Source organism: Tauraco erythrolophus, chromosome W (genome assembly GCF_009769465.1).
Source record: "Tauraco erythrolophus isolate bTauEry1 chromosome W, bTauEry1.pri, whole genome shotgun sequence".
Taxonomy (NCBI): Eukaryota; Metazoa; Chordata; class Aves; order Musophagiformes; family Musophagidae; genus Tauraco; species Tauraco erythrolophus.
In genome coordinates, this window is record NC_141497.1 from 18,587,601 (window position 1) to 18,614,018 (window position 26,418).

At 48.1% G+C, this 26,418-nt stretch overlaps 1 protein-coding gene across 1 annotated transcript in view; it reads right to left on the reverse strand.

The window, feature by feature from the left end:
• Window positions 1-1,388: 1,388 nt before the first annotated feature.
• Window positions 1,389-26,418, reverse strand: part of LOC147526254 (ubiquitin-conjugating enzyme E2 R2) — a 105,337-nt gene continuing 80,307 nt past the window's right edge. The window contains exons 3-5 of the mRNA XM_086630263.1: window positions 19,630-19,727; window positions 7,050-7,184; window positions 1,389-4,664 (exon numbers count right to left, since the gene is read on the reverse strand). Coding sequence (XP_086486389.1) covers window positions 4,445-4,664; window positions 7,050-7,184; window positions 19,630-19,727 — 453 coding nt within the window. The 3' untranslated portion in view covers window positions 1,389-4,444. The remainder of the gene's footprint in view (window positions 4,665-7,049; window positions 7,185-19,629; window positions 19,728-26,418) is intronic.

Genomic DNA, 26,418 nt, shown 5'->3' on the forward strand with positions numbered 1-26,418 from the left:
CTGTTGAGGTCCCTCTGGGTGGCATCCCTTCCCTCCAGCATGTCCACCACACCACACAACTTGGTGTCATCTGCAAACTTGCTGAGGGTGCACTCGATCCCACTGTCTATGTCTCCAACAAAGATGTTAAATAGCACTGGTCCCAGTACTGACCCCTGAGGAACACCACTCGTCACTGGCCTCCACTTGGACATTGAACCGTTGACCACAACTCTTTGAGTGAGACCATCCAGCCAATTCCTTATCCACTGAGTGGTCCATCCATCAAAACCACGTCTCTCCAGTTTAGAGACAAGGATGTTGTGTGGGACAGTATCAAATGCTTTGGATAAGTCCAGGTAGACGATGTCAGTTGCTCTTCCCTTATCCATCAATGCTGTAACCCCATCACAGAAGGCCACCAAATTAGTCAGGCAGGATTTGCCCTTAGTGGAACTCTTCCTATGCTGTTGGTTCCAGCAGGGCTCTTTTGCAGCAATTTCTTCTCTAATGCCCTGTTCCAGTCTGATGCTAGTGCCAAGGTTGCTCAGCTGCACTTGGCCATCAAGGCAGGGGGGAAATCAAAAAAACAAACAGAAAAAAACAACAACCACCACATCAAAAACCTGTGCAAGTGGCAGCCATGTTTACCCAGTGCTGGACTGGCTGGAGAGTTTATCCTGCTTTTGGTGCCACACCTTCTGCTGGATGAAGCAGCTACTGGCAGACCGATCCTGTAGGAGCCAGTCAAGAGATACAGGCAAGCCTGATCCAAGTCAGAAGGCTCAGATAGCACCATCCCTCTCACTCCTATTTGCCTGTATGGAGACTCCACTGGGAATCCAGCTCTGAAATGCCATCACCATTTCTCCAGCACAGCTGTGAAGCTAAAGCACTCAGACTGCAACCACATTTGACTCAGCAGTTGCTGCGCTGCAAACAATGTCCAGCAAGCGCTACTCTTGTACACTCATCCTGCTAATTTTAGCTTGACTGCAACAGCAAGGCACTGCAAAAAAACTAACTTCACTCTTGAGCTTGCAGGGAATGGGCCAGACAGGGCAAGCACTCTGAAGGGTACAGTGATGACCTCAATTTCTCTGCGAGCCTTTTGTACAACGTCAAAGCCTCCTGGCCCAGCAAGCACACATTCCTCCCCCCACCATTGCTCCCAAATGGAGCACAGCACCATTTCTTGAGTTCTATGCTCCTGCCCTGCTGGGGAACTGGCCACCACCAGCACCCCAGCCCCTTGGCAGCAGCAGCAGCTTTACCCCAAGTCCTGCATACCTGCTGCAGTCACATGAAACCATGAACTATCTTTCCACTAGTCTTGCCTTTGATGACTTAGGAGGATTAAGTATAACAGCAAAGCCCATGGCCTTTTTGCCAAAGTACTTCTCCAAATTAATTCATTCTTTCGTCTTCAGTTCAGGCAGGCAGCTGTCAACCAGCAGCTTTATTTTCTAATAACCCTAGAGACATTTATGGATAGGCATTGATATTGGAGCTGCATTGAACTTGTGAAGAGCTGTTATTCAAAGCTTTAAATAGCCCATGCAAATAAACCAGCTCAGTTAACAGGGAACTAAGTACTGAAATATTGTCATTTCACTTTTTTTTTTTTATTAGTAGACAGATGTGCAGAAAAGACAAAATATAACTACTGAAGGGGAAGACAACACAAAAATGCATCAGTTAAGTCTTTCTGGTAAATTATACTGAAAGAAAAAAAAAAGAAAACATCTGGGATTTCAGCTAAGAAAGCTACTAAGAAATCTAGTGTACCCTGCTGGTTTCAGAATGGTTGAAAACTGCAGTTGAAGGGGCATGTAAATGCTAATATTAGCTGAGACAGGAGAAAAAAGGTTAAGAAAAAACAGAATACACAGATCAGGTAAACATTTTTCTGCAATTTCTTAACTAGTGTCAAAAACCCCCTCATACTCCAGTTTGTATCTCTTAAAAGGAAACCAGCAAGTCAACAAGCAATGACACTGCACAAGAAAGCAGGAAAGAGAAATTAGTCTAGTTAACATAGTAGCTCTCAAAATAGGGTGCTTTTTGTCTTTAAAAAAAAAAGGGTACCAGAAGAGTCATGATAATGCATCTTACAACACCAAGCTTGAAAATACAAGTCACTGGAGAGTATACAGTGAAGACGGTCAAAAGTACAAGGGAAATCCTTAAAGAAGCAATATCATTTCAAACTAAGTCATCAGCACAGCCAGTGTTGCCATACTCTGCTCCTCCATTCCCCAACTGCCCTTCAAAAGCTGGATGTTGGTGTCCCTGTCCTGGTGTGGCCCTGAGACCAGTCCTGCAGCCAGGAGTGCCAGGTACCCATTTGCCAACACTGGTGCTCTGAGTGAAGCTGGGAAAGGATGAGGTGAAGCAGTTCAAAAGAGGTCCAGCTGCCTTCCCAGGTAACATGCAAAGCAGGAGGGCATATCATTACAGGGAGCACTGTGGGACAAAGTATCACCACTTGGGCCACCTTTACTCTGCAGGGGGGCAGAGAGAGATGCAGCACCAGCACACCCTGGGGCAGAGAAGCAGGGATTGGTCCTGCTGCAGCAAATTCCAGCCAAGCAACATTTTGAAAACACATCTACCTTCCTCACTTCAAATAGAGCCCCACCAGGCTTTCTCCCCTCCCCAAGGGCTGCCTTGCCCTCCTCTCCCTCCAGGCAGCACACTTTGAGCTTGTTCACTCTCATCCTGCTCCTCACCCCAGGACACATTCCCCCGAGCTGATCCTGATCACATAACAAAGTTTACTCCTACCAAAGCACCCCTCAAGGAGTCACAGCTGGTGACATACCACTGAAAAACCTGAGATCTATGAAAGGGAGGCATAAACAAATGCCCAAACCCACAGCTCTTATCAGGATAACTGCCTCAGTACCTGTGGGAATGGAGGGTCTTGCCCAAGCAGTGCCAGCACCTCAGATCTGCTCCTGGAGGTGCCAGGGCTCAAGGCAGGAGGGCAGTGCTGGCTGCTAATCGAGGAATCATGCAAAAAGTGAATTCAGGCCACTGCACCACAGTCAAACAAGAGCAGCACACTGCAACAAAGTGAAGGTGCTGAGGGACACGAAGAGGGTTCTGCAGAGACAAGCATGCAGTATCACCTCCACCTTCGAGCGATGGCCCTAAGCTCTGCCAAGAGCTCCCAGAAACATGCAGGCCAATCTGAATGTGCTGACTGAAGCATGCTGTTAAATAGCCTTGTCAAACCCTGCCACTGGCCTTCTCTTCCAGCCTGAAAGCACTGCAGCCCTCTCACCTATGGGGCTGCACACACTCACCCATGCCCCAATCAGACAGGGGAAAGCCTAGCACACGTGTCCCCTCTGCCCTGTGCCCCAGCCCTAGCCACCACTGCAGGTACAGGGACAGTCTGGCCTCCCCAGGTAGGCACCAGAGGCAGCTTTGACTTCTGCTAACTCCACAGAACTGCAGCAGGGCTGCATTTACCAACATGTGACCTACATAAGCAACAGAAAAAAAGGCTCAGGCCAGCATTGGACTTGGGCTGCAAGAAGCAAGGGCTGCTAGCAAACATGGAGCAGAAGGCTATTGGGCAGCGAGATGCATGTCTGTTTTCCCCTCTCTGGAGAGGGGCAGCTGGCAGCAGATCTCAGCAGCACAGCTAAACTGAACTTTTTCAACCCCATCCTAGTCTGAGGGGGGAAAAAACACAAAAAAAACCAACACAAAACCAAAAACATAACCCAGGGCTCAATGGTACAAACATGAAGTGTTAAGTGTTTATTTTAGGGTTCATATCACAAGCCTTTTTCAGAGACAAAGCTGTGCCCCCTGGGGCTCCAGAGGCCAGCTATTTCCTAACTTGAGCAGGCTGAAAAGGAATACTGTACCTTTCAGTAACATCCCATCAAGCTCAACACACAGTAGCTTTACACTCTCCACCTCATACCTTATAAAGGAAAAGCCGCCACCACAAGGCTAAACGAATGTATACACGCTATTATTGTAAATGGAACAGCTAAACCTTGGCAATTTGCTTTGTGTGGCCTTTTTTTTTCTTCCTAGTAAATGCAGCACTTGAGCTCCTGAAAACTCAGCTTCCAATGGGTTTGTCCCAGCTTTAAATACATTAAACATCTCAATGTAAGACTGTATTTAATTCAAGAATCTAAACATAAGCAAACCTGTTTCGCTGTGACCATTTCAGAGAAGTGAAAAAGGGAGTTTCTTTTTAAAAAAGAAATCGTAATACAGTGATGAAAAGGTTAAGAATGCGAATTCAAACATTCCATGAAGGATCTCTAAGAGGTCCATAAAAAAGGAGCAAACAGATCCATATAACAGGAGACAGTAGGAGACAAAGTTTTTTTGATCCCCCTCCCCCCACTTTTTTGCTGGACTGCTGCTAGGTTATGGCTGCTCCCTTCTGGCCTGGGTCAGCAGGACAGTACAGGGGCATAGAGGGAGCAGGTCACGACTCCTCATTGCCAGAATCATCATCATCATAACAGTCGGCATCCTCCTCCTCCTCATCTTCATCATCAATGTCATCATCATACAAGTCGTCGTAAAGCAAATCTGAACTGTTGTCATTGGAAGGCACTTTAGTTTTGATGCAGTACTCCGCCAGCGTAGTGGGGACCTTCACGCCATCCTTCTCTGCCTCAGCTTTAGTAGCCAAAACCTGTTTCCTACAGGGAGGAGGACATAACAACATGAGCAGGGCTGTGCACCAGCAGCAGCATGGCTCAACTTCCCACCTCCCAGCCAGCCCCAGCCCAGCCTTCCTGGCAAGCTCAGAGTCAGGAGAGCTGATGTTTGGCTGAAGCACCACAAGCAGCACTAGAAACAGATTTAGTTCCCACAGCCCTGAGCATGGGAACACTCCAAGGGTGTTTGCAGCACGCACGCTCTCAGCAACATATGAAATCAGTTATGCTACAGGACTCTACATTAGAGACCTGCCAGAGCTCAGAGTAAATTTAATTACATTTGTTACAGAAGGGATGTTCAGGGATTTACTAAGACAACTTATTGAGGTAGGTTCAGAGATGCCATCCACAGCCACCCTCCACCACTGATGAGACTAACCCAGCATGCTCAGAACTGCAGTTCTCACAAGCGTTTGGCAGCTCTAAGCTCCCACTGGAGGATAAGAGCAGTCTGAGCACATGGCTGCACCCCGAGATGCAGCCATAACCCCAGCACTGCCTGGAGATGGCAGGAAACAAGTGTTTTCCATTACCCCAGGACAGGCTCTGGCTGCTGCCTTCCAGCAGCACTTGGGCTGTGAACTGTTGCTGGCCTGTGTTGCCTCCCACCGGAGAGAGGAGCAGATGGCAGCCTGTCCCTTCACCCTCACTCGTCTGCTCAGTCTGCCATACTCGATGGAGTACATACAGCTCTACTGAAGCCAACAGAGCTGGAGGGGAATGATAACCTCCCAGCAAGGCTCTTTGCACTGCTCAGGCCAGCAACTGCCTGCCTTGCATAGCTCCAACCGGGGATGTATCCTGCACACCCAGCTAGTAGAGTCAATGCAGATGTGGTCTTGACCCAGGCAAGTATGACAGTGACCCCACTGCAGTATGGGCTGCCCATCTGCCACTCCGCAGCAACCCTGGCTCAAGTTTATATCATCTCCCTACAGCACTTGATGAATCATGAACTTCTCAAAGGACAGTCAAGACTGAGCAGTGATTCCATCTAATCAAACCCAGCTTTGCAAGCGCTTGCCAAATCCTGCTGATATTCCTTTGAATTGCAGGGACAAGATTATGATTCATGAGTACATTAAGCACAGAATTAGTAGGATGCAGTCAGAGTCACATCCCAAGCAATGCAAGCAGTGCTCAAAGGCAAGCAGGGACTTTGGTAATTTAAGAGCATCCAATAGGTTTTGCAGAGCATCATGTCAGATTAGTCTTGTCCTGGTTTTGACTGGGACAGAGTTAGTTTTTCTTTTTAGCAGCCAGAAGAGCTCCATGTTTTGGTTTTAGTCTGAGACTTGCTCTGAGAAGAACGCTGACAGCGCACTGATGTTTGTAGTTGGCACTGAGGCCTCAAGGACTTTTCAGCTGCCGTGTTCTTGCCAGTGTGCAGGAGCACAACAGGATGGGGGGGGGCATGGCCAGGACAGAGGGTCCACGACTCTCCTTATGATTTGTACTTAGATTTAGGATTGAGGCCAAACTGGCCAATAGTATTCCATATCATGCAGCGTCATGCCCAGTATAAAAATGAGGGTTGACCGGAAAGAAGGGCTTTTGGTCTTCTGGGAGTTCTCTTGGACTCTTGGAGTGCTCTCTCTCTCTTTTCAGGCTTCTCACTTGTTCAGGATTGCAGTGTCAGGACTTACCTGTTTTGGGATCGTTAGTCTGGGATGGGATGGGCCTTGGTCAAGGGGTGGTGAGCAATTACACTGTGCATTGCTTGTTCGTATATATTATTATCATCATATATATACATATATTCATATAGTAGTAGTAGTAGTAAATTGTTCTTATCTCAATTGTTCTTATCTCTTATCTCTTATCTCTTTGTGAAGTATTGGAACAGGCTGCCCAGGGAGGTGGTGGAGTCCCCATCCCTGGAGGTGTTTAAAAATCATGTAGATTTGGTGTTGAGCAACATGGTTTAGGGACCCTGACAGTGCAGGGCGAATGGTTGGACTCGATGATCTTGAAGGTCTCTTCCAACCAGACGATTCTATGATTCTATGATTCAACCCATGGGTCTCTTTCCCTTTTCTCCTTTAATTCTCTTCCCCATCCCATGGAGGAGGGTGAGTGGCTGTGTGGAGTTTAGTTGCCAGCTGGCCTAAACCATGACGAGTCTAAAAAAAGAACAATTCAAAGACAGATCAGCCCAGTCGTCCTGCTCCAGAAGGTTGTACCACTTCTGTGATGAAAATCCTAGAGGGATCAGAAGTGTGGACTTGGAAAAAGACTGTAAAATTCATTTCCAAAGGAGCAATCACAGTGAGAAGCTGGTTTCAGCAAATTCTGTAAGTAATGTGTTTCATAGGATTCAAAGCAGGAGGCTGGTAGCACAGCATCACACATGGCAAAGCTTACCTTATGATTTCAGCATACTCCTTGTCTTTTCCTTTACTGTCCCTCCATTTCCTGAACATGACTGATGCATCCACATTGGCAGGAGAGAATGTGTTGGGCTCATTAAGCAAAGAGATTACACTTAGTAAGATAGTCCTGAAAAAGGTAACCACAACAGCAGAGTCAGAGCTAACACATTCATGGATTCTGGATGCCGATGACTTCTTTAGGTGATGCATCGGAAACTTGTTTAAAGTCAAAACTGAAGGATAATTAAGGATAGCTAAGGATAATAGTTGAAGTGAGAGCAGATATTTATGAAATTCAGACCCTGGCAAAGCTTGCATTAGACCAGAATTCAGCTTGTCCGTACCACCTATGGATGGTGCAGGGTTGGAAACCTGCTTGGTGAGCCTGTTCCTCATGATATTTGGCCTCCCAGCAGAAAGCCAGGCTCTTTGCCTACCCCATGTAGAGAGGATCACTACGACCCAAGGCCACCAGATGAGGCTGCACTGTTTTCCCTGCCCCACAGCATGTTAAGAGGCTGGAGCTGTGGCCAGGTCTCTCGTCTCCTCAGCCCGTGTACCACTAAGGCTGCTGTAGCAAGCAGCACTCAAGTACAGCAAGGGGAAGACAGTGCAGATGTTTTTAAATACCCAGGCAAGCCATCAAGGGCCCAGCAGGATTCAGCTGCTAGTACTCAGCAAAACCAGCATGAGCCAGTCACGTAACCCCTGGCAGACAGACAGCCTTACTGGATTTCTAGCAGCAGCACAGAGCTGCTAGCTGCCCCACTCTGCTGGCATTTACCAGGGGCAAACGCCACCTCCCTCACCCAGACTCTTCTCCTGCATTTTCTACAATCCTTTGCACTTCAGAGGTTCAGCCCTTCACTGCTCACACAGTGCCACAACCAGCAGAAAACTCAACAGCAAGTCCCATCGGGTAGCTCTACACACCCAGTCACCTGACTCTAGCTACCAAATGTCCAAGGTGGTCCTGCTGGCAACGGCTTTCAATTTAAATGGAAGGGAAGAACAAGACAGAAGGAATAAATCTTGAAATACAGCAGTACATAGCAATTGCTGTGCAGAACTTGATTAAAGGAGACGACAGCCCCAGTTGTACTTGCACTGACTTAGGGGTGCATTCAGAGCAGTGTGTGCTGAGCACATCTACTAGATCATGTATCTGGGATACAATTCCAGGAAATGCTTTGTCGTTTGGATGTCAAGTTTCTTGAAAGGTTTTGAAACTAAGCACTTGTGTCTGGCCAGACTGTTCAGCACAGCTATCAGGAGAGTCTTATACAATTTATTTTCCAAATTATATACTTCAGTAGGAAAAAGAACAGCAGCTCTGGAAAAAACTATCTGGTCAAACTGGAATGATAAGCAGAAGAGAGACTGTCTTCTACTTCATCTCAAGAATTCATTTAAAAGCCTTTGATACTCAGCAAACAGGCTGTAAAGTCAGCATGTCACCTCCAGCATAGAATCATAAAAATCACAGAATGGTTTGGGTTGGAAGGGACCTCCAAGATCATCTAGTTCCAATTCCTCTGCCACGGGCAGGTGTCCTGGTTTCGGCTGGGACAGAGTCAGCTCTTCTTTTTAGCAGCCAGAAGAGCTCCGTGTTTTGGTTTCAGTCTGAGACTTGCTCTGAGAAGAACGCTGACTGTGCACTGATGTTTGTAGTTGGCACTGAGGCCTCAAGGGCTTTTCAGCTGCCGTGTTCTTGCTGGTGTGCAGGAGCACAACAGAATAGGGGGGAGCATGGCTGGGACAGGGGGTCCACGACTCTCCTTATGATTTGCACTTAGATTTAGGATTGAGGCCAAACTGGCCAATTAGTATTCCATATCATGCAGCGTCATGCCCAGTATAAAATGAGGGACAGCCGGAAAGAAGGGCCTTTGCTCTTCCGGGACTCTCACTCTCAGACTCTCAGAGTGCTCTCTCTGTCTCACTCTCTATTTTCGGGCCTCTCGCTCACCCGGGATTGCGGTATCGGGATTTATCTGTTTCGGGATCATTAGTTCGGGACAAGACGGGCCTCGGCCAAGGGGCGGTGAGCAATTACACCGTACATCACTTGTTTGTACATATTTATCATTGTGTATATATGTATATATTAGTAGCAGTAGTATTAAACTGTTCTCATCTCAACCCACGGGTCTCTTTCCCTTTTCTCCTTTAATTCCCTTCCCCATCCCCAGTGTGTGGGGGAGGAGTGAGCGAGCAGCTGTGAGGAGTTTAGTTGCTGGAGCGGCCTAAACCACGATAGTTCTTTATTTTTGGCGCCCAACGTGGGGCCCGAAGGGTTGAGATAACAATGGATTTGACCGGAATGTGTTAAAATAATAGAGGTTTTATAATTTAGCGCCTCTTATCTGCCATATATGCTGTTTGTTGGAATTCTTTCGCCATTTATTATCTCCGCGTGTTGGACTAGGATGAAAGGCATTTTTCCTCCAATTAAAAGTTTTACTGAACTATGTTGTGGAATGCTGATAAAATCGTGGGTGTTGGGACCAGTTCTGTATCTGTATTCAGCAGTGCAGAGGGGCGTGGTGATGTGGACCTCATTTATTAATCTTAAGCGCTACCTGGCGGGTGTTGTTGCCAATTACACCAGTGGCTTCTCTCCTTCTCTCAGAGCCAATTCATAAGGGGGATGGCTTCCTTGTGTTCCCTTCCCCCCCTAGGCCGTTTACAAAAGCTCATGCAAATTTTGAGAATACTGAACAGCATTGGGATAATCTAAAGGGTTTGATTTGTTGCAAGGTCTCCTGAATATATGTTTTCTTATATATATATATATTTAGAGTTAATCGACCGTTTAGAAGTGGGTACCAATTCATTTCTCGTGTTATTGTGCTTGCTGTCTCAACCCCTGTGACAAGCACTGTGGCTACTCAAACCCTGGCTTCTGGTACCCGGCGCAAAAGCAAACACCCTGCTCAAGCCACTACAACAAGCACAGCACCTACTCAGACTACAACGTTATCAGTTGCTCCCGTAAGCAGGAGGAAATGTGTACGAAAGTCAGAACGTAGAGGAGAGGTTGATGATAAAGAGGAGCAACCGGGGCCATCGCGACGACTGGAAGAAGAGAAAGCAGGGCTAAAACGACAGAGAGAGAGAAAGAACTTTCTGCTTATCCAGAAGAGGAAGAGGTAGTAGGTGACTCTCAAGCAGGGCCATCACAACAAGAGAGAAGGAGGGAACGTTCCATTTCTCCCTGTGATGGGTTGATGCAAAGGGGTTCTGGTAGCAGGAGAAGGGATTTGCGCCCTGTGACTTCTCTGGTTTTGGAACCGGGTCAGACCCGGTTCTGGCCACCAGATCGGACTCCCATCCCCCTCGGGCCAGGGTTGAGCCAATCGGCGCCTCTGCGAATTGCCCTATTTAAGTTGGGACAAAGGAACCAGAAAAGGTGCTTTGCCCAGCTGTGAGGAGAGAAGGAAGGCACTGCCCCCGCTCCCCGGCTCCCAGCCGGGGGCTGCCTGCACCAGGCCGGCGCCACCCGCTGAGGATGGCGATGGCGGAACCGCCGGGGGAACTCAGGGAGCACCCCGCTCCCGGGGTGCTGCTGGGCCAAGTTCACCCGGAGAGGACTGAGATCTGAGAGAAACGGCCACACTGACACCAGGTCAGTGAAGATGGAACGAGATGAGGTGCCGGAGCTGAGTTTCCCCTGCAACCGGTGGCGAGACGGCAGCGGCTCCCTGCAGCCAGGACGGACTCGGTGGAGCAGAGACCCACTCGCAGCCCATGGAGAAGCCCACGTCGGAGAAGAGATGCCTGAGCCTGAGAGAGGTGGTGGAGCATGGGACGCACAACAAGGCAGAGACGCATCTAGAGTCCGTATGACGACCCACGCTGCAGCGAGTGGCAGCAGCTCCCTAAGAATCCGAGACTGTGGTAAAGCCCACACTGGAGCAATCCAATGGGGGAGGATTGCGTCCTGCAGATGGGACTCACACTGGAGGAGTTTGTGGATTTTTCCTTGTGAGTAGGAGATCCACCGGAGCAAGGGAAAAGGGTGTAAGGACTCCTCCTCCTTTAAGAAAGGAGCGTCAGGAACAACATGGGATGAACTGACCTACACTCCCCCAGTCCCTGTCCCCCTGCGCCACTGGGGGAGGAGGTAGAAGGTGTTGTTTTTAAGATTTGGCTGTGTTTCTTTTTATCCTCTCAAGTAACTGGTTTTGTTTTCTCTTTATCCTTTCAAGTAACTGTTAATAAATTGTTTTTGCTTTATTCCCAAGCCGAGTCTGTTTTGCCCAGGACCATGGTTGGTGGGTGCTCCCTCTGTTCTTGTCTCGACCCTCAGTCCTTTTGTTACATTTTTCTCCTCTCCACTTCACTGGAGAAGGAGTGAGAGAGCGGCTGTGTGGAGTTTAGTTGCCGGATCGGCCTAAACCACGACACTCCCCAAAGAAGAACTCAGCGGAGGAGAGATGACGATCTCATAGATGAGACAATAACCACCTGATCTCTAAACATGAGTGAGCTGCGAGACATTCAAAGAGATTACAGTCGTCATAGAGGTGAGCCCCTTGTCACCTGGTTGCTCAGATGCTGGGACACGGGGGCCAATAGTCTGGAGTTAGATGGTAGAGAAGCCAGGCAGCTAGGAGCCCTAGCCATGGATGGAGGCATTGATAAAGCAATTGGAAGGCAGACACAAGTCCGCAGCCTCTGGAGACGGCTCCTGGCAGCTGTAAAGGAAAGGTACCCCTACAAGGACGAGGTGCCATGTAATTTGGGCAAGTGGGCCAACATAGAGAAAGCTATTCAGTACCTGGGGGAACTAGCCATGCGAGAGGTGATTTATTGTAACCCGAGAAGCGCATGGTTATCTGAAGATCCGGATGACATCCAGTGCGTACGACCCATATGGCAGAAGATTCTATGGAGTGTGCCACCAGCATATCCCACCTCACTGGCAGTAATGGACCTCAGAGACAATGCACCACCCGTGGGTGATGTGGTCACTCAACTCCAACAATATGAAGATAATACTTCTGTATGGGCCTGTTGCAGCAAGAAGGCTTCAGGTGGCTCCAAGCAGACCAATGTTCTAATGCAAAGGCTTTAGGCTCTACTCTAAGGAAGGCACACACTCCTCCAAGGCTCAGGAGGAAATGCCTCACCCTTAGGAGTAAGCACCCCGCCTTAAATAGTCAGGAGTCACATGGTTTGCTAGATGGGTCAAGGCTATTGGTCACTTGACCATCCATCTCCCAGAGTGATTGGCTGAATGCTACAGCACCTGTTTCAAGGTAACTTTCCCAGTGTAACGAGCTACAGGTGTTTCTTAGTTAGCCTGCATAGGGAAAGAACTTTCACAGGATGCTGCAGCAGCCAAAAGGTTTCTCCACAATTCCCCCTTTTTGTTTTAAGATTAGTTTAAATCAAGCAGGGAGATTTTTCAGCAATACCATGGGAGATACATCTAGCAAACCAGTCATACATTTAGTTATTAATTCTAACATTCTGACTCTGACAGAGACTTGAAATTTAGTCTCTGCTCGTGGAAGGAACAGGTTGATGGCCGATGTCATTATTTCCATTAGAAGGGTCATTTGATGGATGATCTCTATTCTGGCCATCATTCGGACGTTGCCTGTTCTGTTTCTGATGTTGCAGGTCAGGGCAGACGCATCTTGCGGGTAGCCATCATACCCCAGTATCTGTGGAAACGCAAGCATACCCACGACCCCAAGCAATAAGCTCATATGGGCCTTCCCACATCTTAGTGAGTAGGTCCCGTATCCAGACTTTTGCTCGGGGCAGGTGCGTCTCACCTGAAGACTGCAATGAAAGTGATTCAAAATAACGGGATTATTTGAATTTGATGGCACCGTAGGATGGTTAATTGTGCATAACACTTTTTCTAGGCGACTCTGTGGGGTTTCTCCATGCATTCCCCCTTTTTGTTTCTCTAAAACACGCTTCAAGGTGCCATGAGCGCGTTCAACAATGGCTTGGCCAGTAGGAGAATGCGGAATACCCAAAGTATGATTTACACCCCATAGGTGTAAAAACTGCCGCGTCTTCTGTGAGACGTAGGCCGGGCCATTATCGGTTTTTATAGAAAAAGGCACGCCCAAGACCGCGAAGGCGAGTTTCCAATGGGCAATGGCATCGCGAATTTTCTCCCCAGTATGAGCAGATGCCCACATAGCTGAGGAGAAAGTGTCAATAGACACGTGCACATACTTAAACCTGCCAAATTCAGGAACATGCGTTACATCCGTCTGCCAAAGCTGCAGGGCCTTTAGGCCTCTGGGGTTTACCCCCGATGGCAGAGGTGCTGCAAGTCTGTGGCAGTCAGCGCAAGCGCTGACAATGTCCCGAGCCTCAGTGGGCGTTAAGTGGAACTGCTTCTGCAGGGTATGTGCACTTTGATGGAAGAAATTATGCGATGCCTTGGCTTGTGCGATTTTATCGGGCTGAGGTGCTACCCATGCAGGGTTAGCTAGCATGTCAGCCCTGGCGTTGCCTTCCGTTATAAAGCCTGGCAAATTAGTATGACTATGGATATGCAGGATGTAATATGGGTGAACTCGATCTTGAATTGCACACCATAAGGTTTTTAATAGAGAAAACAGAGCCGCATTATTCACTTCTTTCAGAAGTGAACAATCTAAGCGTTGCATTATATCAGCCACATAAGCAGAATCGGTGACCAAATTCAAAGGTACCTGCAAGAACCGTTGAAAGGCCATGGCAACAGCCCTCAGTTCAACCAACTGGGCTGAGCCTGACTCATGGCCTTCCAGCACCTGCCACTCAGATTCCTCCTTCCAGGTAACAATAGCTTTCCCAGTTTTCCCAGACCCATCAGTGAAGACAGTGGGTCCTTGTACTGGCACTCGGCTATTTTTTGGCCTCAAGGTAAAGCTTGTCGATCTTGCCAATTGCAGCAATTTATGGCTAGGCAGATGGTATGCAATTTGTCCTGAGACATTTTCCAGCGCACTTTGGAGAGGAGCACTGTTAGTAAGGCTCCACTCAAAGTATTCCTGCTGTACTGGCAGAACAATTATTGCAGGATCTGCTGCCATCAATTGTAGACAGCGCTGACGGCATTTGATTATCAGACAAGCAATTAATTCAAATAACGTAGATGCTGTCTTTTTTGGTTGGTGCGGCAAAAAGACCCATTCCAGAATATGCAAGGGGTCAGACCACTGTTTGTTCCATTGGCCAATGATACCTGTTGGATGAGAATCTGGAGTGGTAATAAAAACGGTAATATCAATGGAGGGATCTATTCGGTAAACCTGACGAGCAGAAATGGCCTGTTGAACCTCCTCTAGTGCCCGTCGCGCTTCAGGAGTCAATTTTCGAGGTGAATTCAACTCAGGGTCCCCCTTTAAAATATTGAAGAGCGGCGCAAGTTGCGCCGTGGTTAGCCCTAGATAGGGACGTAACCAATTGATGACGCCCAACAGTTTCTGAGCGTCATTCAAGGTCTTAATAGAACTCGAGAATTGCACCTCTTGGTGTTGTATAGTTTGGTCCAAAATTTTGACTCCTAAATATCTCCAAGGAGGATGCTGTTGAACTTTCTCCGGAGCCACCTGCAATCCATAAGAATGCAGAGCAGTGAGCAGCCGAGGCTGTATCTTCAGCAGCTCGTCCTGGGTGGATGCTGCTACCAGGATATCATCCATGTAATGGTAGCAGTATGCTTCAGGGAACTGCTCACGGATTCCGGACAAAGCTTGAGCAACATACCATTGACAGATAGTCGGGCTGTTCTTCACGGCCTGAGGTAGGACCTTCCATTGATATCTCTTTGCAGGTTCAGCGTTGTTAACCGCAGGTACAGTAAAGGCAAACTTTGGTTTGTCATCAGGATGTAAGGGGATCATGAAAAAACAGTCCTTCAAATCAATGATCAAGATTTCCCACCCTGCTGGAATCATGGTGGGTGAGGGCATACCAGGCTGCAATGCCCCCATGCTTTCCATCACTGCATTGATTTTTCGGAGATCTTGCAGCAATCTCCATTTTCCTGATTTCTTCTTAATTACGAAGACAGGCGTATTCCAGGGACTGGTAGAAGGTTCAAGGTGTCCCTGTTGTAATTGTTCCTTAACTAGTTGATGAAGGGCAACTAATTTTTCTTTTGGTAGGGGCCACTGGGGTTGCCAGATGGGTTTGTTTGCTAACCATCGCAAAGGCAACGTAGGATACTGTGCGCCCTTCAGTACAGTGGCCCCCATCAAAAATTTGTCCCGATACGTACTCCCCAGGCCGCCAAGACATCCCGCCCCCAGAGGTTGAGTGGAGCTGTAGTGACATAGGGCCGAATTGTAGCTGTTTGACTCTCTGCGTTCTTTACCACCACAGGTCGTTCGCTTCGATAACTCTGTGTGGTTCCTCCCAGTCCTGCAATGGCTGACCCCACGGGAGCTAAAGGCCATGTAGGAGGCCATGCGGAGAAGGAGACGATTGTCACATCAGCCCCTGTGTCAATCAAACCTCGGAGCTGAATCCTGGACAGCTGGGCATCTGGCAATATTAAGGTGCAAGTCATCTGTGGCTTTTGGCTGGAGATATCCGCAGTCCAGTAAACTTGCGGAAGTCCTGTGGAACCAAAGCCACCACCTTCACGACTCTGTTGTTTTGCCTTAGGGACACTTGATTTGAAGGGTACAAGTTGAGCGATCCGAGTCTTTTCCGGTATTGTGACAGGGGGGTGGGCGTGGAAATCATCGCACAAATTTGTCCTGTGAAGTCAGCGTCAATAACTCCTGGGTGAACAAAGATCCCTTGAATGGTGGTACTAGATCTGCCCACCAATAATGCACTCAGCCCATGTCCTAGAGGCCCAAACGCATCCAAGGGAACCTTATAGACCCGACAGGATTCTAAGACGACTGTTGTTGCGGTGCATACATCCACCCCGGCTGATCCCTGGGTGCTGGCTGAAAGCTGGCTGAGTAAGCCTGGGTTGGTATCATGCCCTGGGGAAACATTTCTGTCTGAGCGCACATCCCCATTGCGCTCCTGGGGAAGTTTCCCGAACGAGTCAGGGGTCGGCCATTGGCATGGTATAACGATTCACAATATCTCGCAGAATGGCCTGGCTTATCGCATCTTATGCAGCGAGCAGGTCTCCTGTTATCCTTGTTTCTTCTTTGTCTCGTCTGTCTTTGTCTATTGTCCCTCTTAGGTTGTCTTTTCGGTTTGAAACACTAACTACCCGAAAAGAAGGCCGGTAAGAGAGACAAAATAAATGATGGCAAGGTTGTAACTCGTGACCCATAGGGAGAAAAACAGACAAAGAGGAGAGATAAGGACTAACAAGAACTAACATTTGTCTCCAGACAATAACAAGTAGGAGACAACCAGGTGTCCACTCAAGGCCAGGCCAGGCTGGGAAACGGTTTGGCTCTGCAAGCTCAGCCAAAACAGGAATTCTAGGGAAGAAGTGAAAACACACAGTGAGGAAGACCTATGGCCTTCATCCCAAAGACCCCTGCCCACGACCACCAGGAGGCGTGTCAAGGAGGAGCCTGAGGCAGATCCTGAGGCGGGGGCTATGGAAATGATCTCCTGGGAGAGACTGCCCTTTTGGGGAGGGGGTGATGAGTATGTCTGGATAAATACAAGAAAAACTGCTACGGCGGGTGTGCACGTTTGTGGCGGAGCGATCCCCTGTGCACCCAGCGCTGCAATAAACATACCTACTTTACAACTTTCCGAGTTGTGGAGTCTGTTTCTGCACATCATTGCCACCGCCCGGAACACTATCTTAGGCCTTGAAAAGCAAGTCTTGTGGCGACATGGCACCCCAGAGAGAATTGAGTCAGACAACGGGACTCATTTCCGTAACAATCTTATAGACACCTGGGCCAAAGAGCATGGCATCGAGTGGGTATATCACATCCCCTATCATGCACCAGCTTCTGGGAAGATTGAACGATATAATGGATTGCTAAAAACCACACTGAAAGCAATGGGTGGTGGAACCTTCAAACATTGGGATATGCATTTAGCAAAAGCCACCTGGTTAGTCAACACTAGAGGATCTGCCAATCGAGCTGGTCCTGCTCAATCAGAACTTCTACGTACTGTAGAAGGGGATAAAGTCCCTGTAGTGCACATGAGGAATATACTGGGGAAGACAGTTTGGGTTATTCCTGCCTCGGGTAAAGGTAAACCCATCCGTGGGATTGCTTTTGCTCAGGGACCTGGGTGCACTTGGTGGGTGATGCAGAAGGACGGGGAAGTCCGATGTGTGCCTCAAGGGGATTTGATGTTGGGTGAAAATAGATGATAAAATGAATTGAATTGTGTGATATTAATTGCTGAATAACCCTGTCCCTGCATACCATCATTGCTATGGTTGTCACATTGTACTAATGCCATTATACTAAGAATCATCCAGGTTAATGAAGAATGAACTTTGACAGAACCAGAACTGATTCCAGACACCCAGCAACTTCCTCGAGATCAACATCTTCAACCTGCAGACTGTGGACATGGACTGTTGCCGGATACACCAACTACGAGCTCCAAATACCACATGCAACAGAGACTGTGTCATCCGTTCTACCTACTGAGCAAATTCCACATCATTTTTCTTGCCCTGAGAGACTGCTACAACAGATGAAGCCCGGAGTTACGGACTGAACAAACTCAACACACATTTTGGAGGGATGACCCATGGACTAGGGGAATAGTATCCATGTATATATGTGAGGTTTGAACATGACATGAATTGTGTGGAATAAGGGGTGGATACTGTCCTGGTTTCAGCTGGGACAGAGTCAGCTCTTCTTTTTAGCAGCCAGAAGAGCTCCGTGTTTTGGTTTTAGTCTGGGACTTGCTCTGAGAAGAACGCTGATAGCGCACTGATGTTTGTAGTTGGCACTGAGGTCTCAAGGGCTTTTCAGCTGCCGTGTTCTTGCTGGTGTGCAGGAGCACAACAGGATGGGGGGGAGCATGGCTGGGATGGGGAGTCCACGACTCTCCTTATGATTTGTACTTAGATTTAGGATTGAGGCCAAACTGGCCAATTAGTATTCCATATCATGCAGTGTCATGCCCAGTATAAAATGAGGGACAGCCGGAAAGAAGGGCCTTTGCTCTTCCGGGACTCTCACTCTCAGACTCTCAGAGTGCTCTCTCTGTCTCACTCTCTATTTTCGGGCCTCTCGCTCACCCGGGATTTCGATATTGGGATTTATCTGTTTCGGGATCATTAGTTCGGGACAAGACGGGCCTCAGCCAAGGGATGGTGAGCAATTACACCGTACATCACTCATTTGTACATATTTATCATTGTACATATATGTATATATATTCATATATTAGTAATAGTAGTATTAAATTTTTCTTATCTCAACCCACGGGTCTCTTTCCCTTTTCTCCTTTAATTCCCTTCCCCATCCCCGGGGGGTGGGGGAGGGTGAGCGAGCGGCTGTAAGGAGTTTAGTTGCCGAAATGGCATAAACCATGACAAAGTAGCATGCTCCAGGATGAATATCAATTGTTATAATTTGCTGACTGCTACAATTCCTAGTCTCCTGCCACATTAGCTTCTAGTTCAGCACTTTGCAGAGTGTGTGTATGTTACAATCCTATTTGAAGGGTCAAGAATCGAAAAAATCCCCCTTGCTAGGTTTTTGCTTTGATAAAGACTCTTTTCAAATGAATTTCATGAAGTCAAGTTAGATGAAAGCCAAGTCAAACTATCAGACAATCCTTTTCAAATCACTGCACTCCCTCAGGTGTGCTGAGATCCCTAGCTGGATTTACCAATAAATAACAGATTTCAAGTTGGGGAACCAACATCTAATAAATCACTCTGAAAGCAAGCATAATTCTCATATGATATGCTAAAAATCTAGATGCAATTATTTTAACCTTACTTGGATAATAAATGAGATTAAAAAGTCAGAATAGGAAATATCTTACTTCAAGGTTTTTCTACTATGTCACTACTCCAGCAGCACAGGTCAGTGAGCTGCTACTTGATATGAGTTTTATCAGTTCTTTATTGGCAATGTCTTGTAATGAGAGTGAAATTCAGCTGGTGTTTCAAAAAAAATGGACAGGTTGGCCTTGAATGCCTCTGGTACTTAGTGATCCTTTGTTTTTTTGGCAGGAAAAAAAAACAACCAACAAACTATCTGGCTAACTGTTCAAGATACCACACTGCAGGACAGGAGACAGAGACAAATACTGGAAGGCAAATGGTAGGATTATGCACAAAGTTACTCCTACTAGGCCTGAATACTCAAAAATGTTCTTTTCCACTAGCAGTATCTTGGAGGAGTTTGAAAAACTTAAGTGTAGGATAACATGGACTGGGAAAGGCTTGAGATAATTTACTTTAAGAGCACAAAACCCTGTGAACAGGATATAAGTCTCCACATCGTTAGCCCAGCATCAGGACATACAGCACTTCAGATAGCTTGATAAGTTTGGTTCTCACCCAATTCAAGACCTAAAGTCCCCAAAGTCTTAAATTTCCTTCCAAACCTTTCCCAACACAGGCCTTAGTCTTGGAGAGAGATGACAGGCCTTTGCGGTCACCGCTGTACATCACGGATTCACACTGTTACCTGACATTTTGGGTAGGGTTCCACCTCTCGGATGGCAGCTCTCCACTTTGTGGATCATCTACAGGTGGGTGAAGAATTGAAATACATACATCTCCATTCTGCAAGACAGAAACAAAAGTTGAGAATAGCCTGGCTTGAGGCAGAGGTCTGATGGCTCAACTCCAACACCCTGGCTATCTTCTGAGCAGTTTAACCTTGTTGATATGGACACCCCAAGTACCAGTAAAAATACATTCAAGAACTGGAAACATTTCTCAATTCTTCCTGGGTCTACTGTATTTATATGTTCAAAAGTCTCCCTTGCTAAACAGGATTAATCTGCAAATTGATACAAAACAATCTCAAGTGAAGAGGTTTAAAGAACATAGCAAAGCAAGCAAAACCAGAAATAAAGTCATATAAAACTAAATTGGTCTCCAGATAGCAAGTACTGTCACAGTGATAGAAATGCACTTTAGTCACAGGAGACCCAAAGTAGGGTTAAAAAAAAATAATTTGTTCCCAGTGGCAGCTGAATTTGCTACAGGAATTTTTAAATTGAAAGGTTTAGCACTCTCTACTAGCTCAGGTGTAAAAACAATGCTTCTTGCAGGATACAAGGAGGTTGAACAGATGGTGCAGGGCAGGCTTACACTGCTCCCCCTAGGACATGGTGGTTTGAAATATCAGGTGGAAAAGCAGGAGATGCTTTCTGAAGGTTTCACTAAAAATCCCTTCCAGCATGCAAGAGGAAGAATATTTTGGCAGCATATGGAAACCATACAGCCACATAATCCTCAATCTGTGTTCTACTCACCAGTGTTATAGTCTGAATATAGATTTAAAGCTCCATAATGCCTACCATTTATAAACGCTTTAAGGAGCATGCAAAATCAATTCTCCATCAGCAACAGCACTCTGACATGATTACTTTGTAGGAGTGCTGTAGCAGTATTCACCACAGCTGATCTTCTCCACCGAAGTTAACTACAGAGCCTTGTCGGATCCCAAGGCCTTACTGCAAGATGGGGTGAAGGTGCAGATGGGGCCTGAGGCTGGTCAGCAGCTGTTGGCCTCTCCCGGCCCTGCTGGCTTGCTGCCTCTTGCAGCCAGCTGCTAGGATGACTTAAAAATTGCCAGAGGCACTCCCACACCTTCAGGTGGCACAGCCTCAGCTGATGAGCAGCACTCAGACTGTCCTTTGTCACCCTGATCCAAGGTACAGATTGATGATAGGAACAAGAGAGAAGCTGTGGATCAGTTTTGTTCAAGACTGCAGGCTGCCAGTTTCCCACTGTCATGATTTAGCCCAGCCGGTAGCTAAGCAACCAAGGCTGCTGTTCGCTCGCTCACTCCTCCCCCTCGGTGCGATGGGAGGAGAAAATCGGAAGAAACTCGTGGGTTGGGATAAGGACGATTTAATAAAACACTGTAAAAAAACAGAAAAGACTAAAACCAACAATAATATTAATAAAAAGAGAGCAGTACAAAATGAGCGGTACAAATGCTCACCATGCCGAACCCAGAACCCCCACAACAGCCCAACCCTCTCATGATCGGCAAAGATGCAAAAAAAGCCCCTCCCTCAGCTAGCTCCCTCACTATATAGTCTGGAGGCATGAGGCATATGGTATGGAATAGCTCTCTGATTAATTCTGGTCAGTTGCCTGAGCTGTGCCCCCTCCCACTTTTCCTGTGGAAGGTTAACTCTATCACAGCCAAACCCAGGGCACTCACATACCTGGTCTCAGCTACATCCTGAGGACCCTCCAACACTGCTCAACACACAGGACCCAAAGCACAGAATTGCACTGCTCACAGCAATAGCATCCATGTCTTTGAGCCCGAGCCAATGATCACAGCTACAGATAGCAACAGCTCACCTGAAGGGCCTCCCAAACATTTCAATGCTCCTTGATTAACAATGATATTTGTTTTATAGCCAAACAAGATCCTGCTTCAACATTGGAGGCTTGTGATCTGTATACAGATTTCAGTAGCTCACTAACCCTGCCAGGTATGCTAATTTAGCAAGCCCTCATAATTTAGAAGCATTTTTTTTGTCAATAACACAATGAAAACCAGCAACATAGCACCTGGAGCTGCTGAATACCCAAGCACCCACTTATGTTGCTGGAACAGTTTGCCATAACAAGGCAGTTTCCTTTTTACAACTCCAACAGGCCTGTGCAATCTAGAAATTTTTTTTTTTTTAATACCATCAGTCATCATATTGGTCAGTTGCCAAAGGGAGCTGCTCCGGAGCCAGCCCGACCTGATACAGAGTGGCAGATCTTGGTGCACAGGGGCTTTTCCTGAAGAAACCTTATCCGTGAGAACCTCATGAAGTTCAACAAGGCCAAGTGCAAGGTCCTGCATGTGAGTCAGGGCAATCCCAAGCAAAAGTACAGGCTGGGTGGAGAATGGATTAAGAGCAGCCCTGAGGTGTGGATACTAAAAAGCCAGAAGCAGAAATTTTCCAGCTCCTGCAGCATCCTGTGAAAGTTCTTTTTCCCACGCAGGCTGGCTGAGAAACAGTTTGAGGTTTTTGTAAACTAAGACTCTATCTTGCACCTGTAGCTTGTTATGCAGTCTTGTTTATGGCACACTGGGAAAGTTGTTTTGAAATGGGTGTTGTAGCATTTAGCCAATCACTCTGGGAGGTGGATGGTCAAGCGACCAATTGCCTTGGCCATCCTTGTGAACCATGTTACATATACGGATTTGTAATTAATTAAAGAATTGGCATTTTCTCCTGGACCTGAATTGTGCGTCATTCTTCTCTTTGTCCCTGGCACGACAGCGACATTTGGTGACCCTGACGTGATACAACCGCAACTGAATTTAGAAGGTACGTGCACCCCCCGAGGCTCCGGGGACAAAACTCTAGACTGAGAAGATGGGGCAAAGCTCCATGAAAGAAAGCACGATATTTTCTGCCTTCAAAAATGTGATAACGATCGCGGGAGCTGACAGAAGTGATGAAGCTCTCTGTGAATTGCTAAATTGGGCAGCAGAACATGAGTTTGTAGCTGATCCTAACGCTGCCCTTAGCCCAGAAGCTTGGGAACTGTTAGGGGATAAGTTATTTCATGAGACCGTGTTTGGAGATAAGAGCGTACTTGACCTGCTACGTACGTGGTGGTCCCTATACGGTATAATGCGGAAGTGGACAGCAGGAAGAGAAGGAAAAGAATTACCGGGCTCTGACGAATCTGCGGGTGAAGGCTCTGAAGGGGACGATGAGTTATCTGAGGGATCACTGACCCCGGACAGCACAGGCAGCGTACCCGCTGCGTCTCCGCTGCCCTCGGGCACTGAGAGACTCGCGGGGACTACGCGGAGGTCCTACCCCTCCCCGCGGGATTATGTTCCGCCTGAGTGCCCCTCCCCAGTGGAACAGTTAGCAAAACTAACCGGTCAAAGCAAAGCGTTGGAGCGGCCTCCGCCCCAGCGGCCCCCCCGTCCTCCTCCGCACTACGGCCGCCCGTACAGCCGGCTGCTTCAGTGCCTGCAGCGGGATCTGTCCTTCCTACGGCTCTGCCATTGCCGCAGCCAGGCACGGCAGCCGGGAGGGGCAGGACATATCATGGCGGCGTCGGCTCCGGCGCCTTTGTGTCCCGCGCCGGCGCCCGTAGCGCTCGGCTATCCGGCGCATGCGCCAGCATCCGGGCATCTCCCGGCGCAGACGGCACAGCTGCCAATGGCGGATCTCTCGGCACACCAGCGTACGGCGCTTTTGCGAGAGGTATCACAGCAACTAGTGGTGCTGACGGAGGCGGTGCGGCAGGCACCGAGCGCGGCGCCGGCAGCCCCGGCGGCGGCGCCTGTGCCTGCACCTGCACGGACAGTGATGCCGCCGCAAGCCGCAGCGCCCCAAGCTGCATTGCCGTGCGTAGCTCCGCAACCGGCCACAGCCTCCGCCGCTACACCGCCCGCTGGGCCGGCACCTGTGCCCTGCCAGCCTTCCTCATCCGTGAGGCCCGACGATGCCAGCAGTGTTACTGCGGACTCGCTTACTACACTGCGGGAAACTGTGGCGGTGGTCAGGCATCGGCAACCAGTAACACAGCTGGCCTACAACCGTCCTTGGACTCTTCCCGAATGTAGTGTGACTGTGCATCCAAAAAATTCAAAGCGGTTTTGGGAAGCGGTCAAGAGGCGGGCTCTGGAGGTTGGGGACTGGGTTTTAATAGAGAAAGTCGGGATGCCTGAAGATGAAAAGGGACCTGAGCGGGTTATTATAGTGCCTCAAAGTGCTGTGCAGGTAGATCAAGGTGGTAGTGAACCCACAGAGGGTATCATCCAAGCCTTTCCTGTACAGAAAGCTCTTCCTAACTCAGGTCAGTCTGACACACATGAAGTTATCGCTTGGAAAGTGGTCCAAGATTTGCAATCCAAAGTGGCACAATATGGGCTGGGTTCTCCTGAAGTCATGCAGATTATCAGAGTGCTGAATACTGACCTGCTCCCTCCATCTGATATTAAGCATTTAGGTCAGGTATTATTTCAACCTGTACAATATTCAGTTTTTGAGGCCAATTGGAGAAGGATGGCTGAAAAAGCTGTGGCTGGGAATATGCAACTGCCTCCAACTGATCCTAGACATGGAGTTCCAGCAGATGCTCTTATGGGAGCTAATGCCTTTTCTGATCCTGATCTTCAAGCCACCTGGCATCCTCAGGTCCTTGAGCAGGCTCAGAAGATTGGTATGGGAGCCCTATTAAAAGGCATGGACATGGCTGCTCCTAAAACACGATATGTGAAAATAACTCAGGGGCAGAAAGAGCATTTTTTATCTTTCGTGGAAAAGATTGCTGCCGCCCTCGAGAAGCAGGTCGAAGATGAGACCTTGCGGCAGCTGTTGTGCAGACAATTAGCAAGAGATAATGCCAGTGATGAGTGTAGGAATATCATAGATGCTTTGCCAGGGGAACCCACACTAACAGACATGGTTGAAGCCTGTTCCAAAATGGGATCTGAGAATCCTAAGTCTGCTCTGGCGGCAGTTCTGCAGCCTATTCAATTAAATTCTGATCATGGACTGAAAAGGCAACCTAAGGTTGAGAGCAAGCAGAAACAGACCAGACAAAAGAAGAAAAAATAAGGAGAACAGGGGAGCTGCTCACTGCGAGAGATGCGATAGGCCAGGTCATTTTGCAAAATACTGTCAATCTATGTACCATGCCAATGGTCGACCCTTGACACGCTCGGGAAACTCGACCAGGAGCGCAAAGGGGATGTGCGCTCAGACACAAATACTTCCCCAGGGCATGGCACCGACACAGGCCTACTCAGCCAGCTTAGAGCCAGCACCCAGGGATCAATCGGAGTGGATGTGCACACCGCAGCAACAGTCATCTTAGAATCCTGTCATGTTTATAAGGTTCCCTTGGATGCATTTGGGCCCCTAGGACAGGGACTGAGTGCATTGCTGGTGGGAAGATCTAGTGTCACCTCTCAAGGGATCTTTGTACACCCAGGAGTTATTGATGCTAACTTTACAGGCCAGATTTGTGCTATGGTTTCCACACCCACCCCCCCGTCACTATTCCTGAAAAGACTCAAATTGCTCAACTTGTGCCTTTCAAGTCATGTGTTCCCAGGACAGAACAACGAAGTCGTGGAGATGGCGGCTTTGGATCTACGGGACTTCCACAGGTCTTCTGGACCGCAGACATCTCTAGCCAAAAGCCGCAGATGACGTGTACCCTAATGCTGCCAAATGCCCAGTCGTCCAGGATTCAGCTCCGAGGTTTGATCGACACGGGCGCTGACGTGACAATCATCTCCTTCTCTGTGTGGCCTCCTACGTGGCCTTTAGCCCCTGTGGGGTCAGCCATTGCAGGGTTGGGGGGAACCACACAGAGCTATTTAAGTGAACGACCTGTGGTGGTGAAAAATGCAGAGGGGCAAACAGCTACAGTTCGGCCCTATGTCACTGCAGCTCCGCTTAACCTCTGGGGGCGGGATGTCTTGGCGGCCTGGGGGGTATGGATTGGGACAAATTTTTGATGGGGGCCACTGTACTGAAGGGCGCACAATATCCTACGTTGCCTTTGCGATGGTTGGCAAACAAACCCATTTGGCAACCCCAGTGGCCCCTACCAAAAGAAAAATTAGTCACCCTTCATCAGTTAGTTCAGGAACAATTACAACAGGGACACCTTGAGCCTTCCACTAGTCCCTGGAACACTCCTGTTTTTGTAATTAAGAAGAAATCAGGAAAATGGAGATTGCTGCAGGATCTCTGAAAAATCAATGCAGTGATGGAAAGTATGGGGGCATTGCAGCCTGGTATGCCCTCACCCACCATGATTCCAGCAGGGTGGGAAATCTTGATCATTGATTTGAAGGACTGTTTTTTCACGATCCTCTTACATCCTGATGACAAGCCAAAATTTGCCTTTACTGTACCTGCGGTTAACAACGCTGAACCTGCAAAGAGATATCAATGGAAGGTCCTACCTCAGGGCATGAAGAACAGCCCGACTATCTGTCAATGGTATGTTGCTCAAGCTTTGTCCGGAGTCCGCGAGCAGTTTCCTGAGGCATACTGCTACCATTACATGGATGATATCCTGGTAGCAGCATCCACCCAGGACGAGCTGCTGAGGATACAGCCTCGGCTGCTCGCTGCTCTGCATTCTTATGGATTGCAGGTGGCTCCAGAGAAAGTTCAGCAGCATCCTCCTTGGAAATATTTAGGAGTCAAAGTTCTGGATCAAACTATACAACACCAAGAGGTGCAATTCTTGGGTTCTATTAAGACCTTGAATGATGCTCAGAAATTGCTGAGTATCATCAATT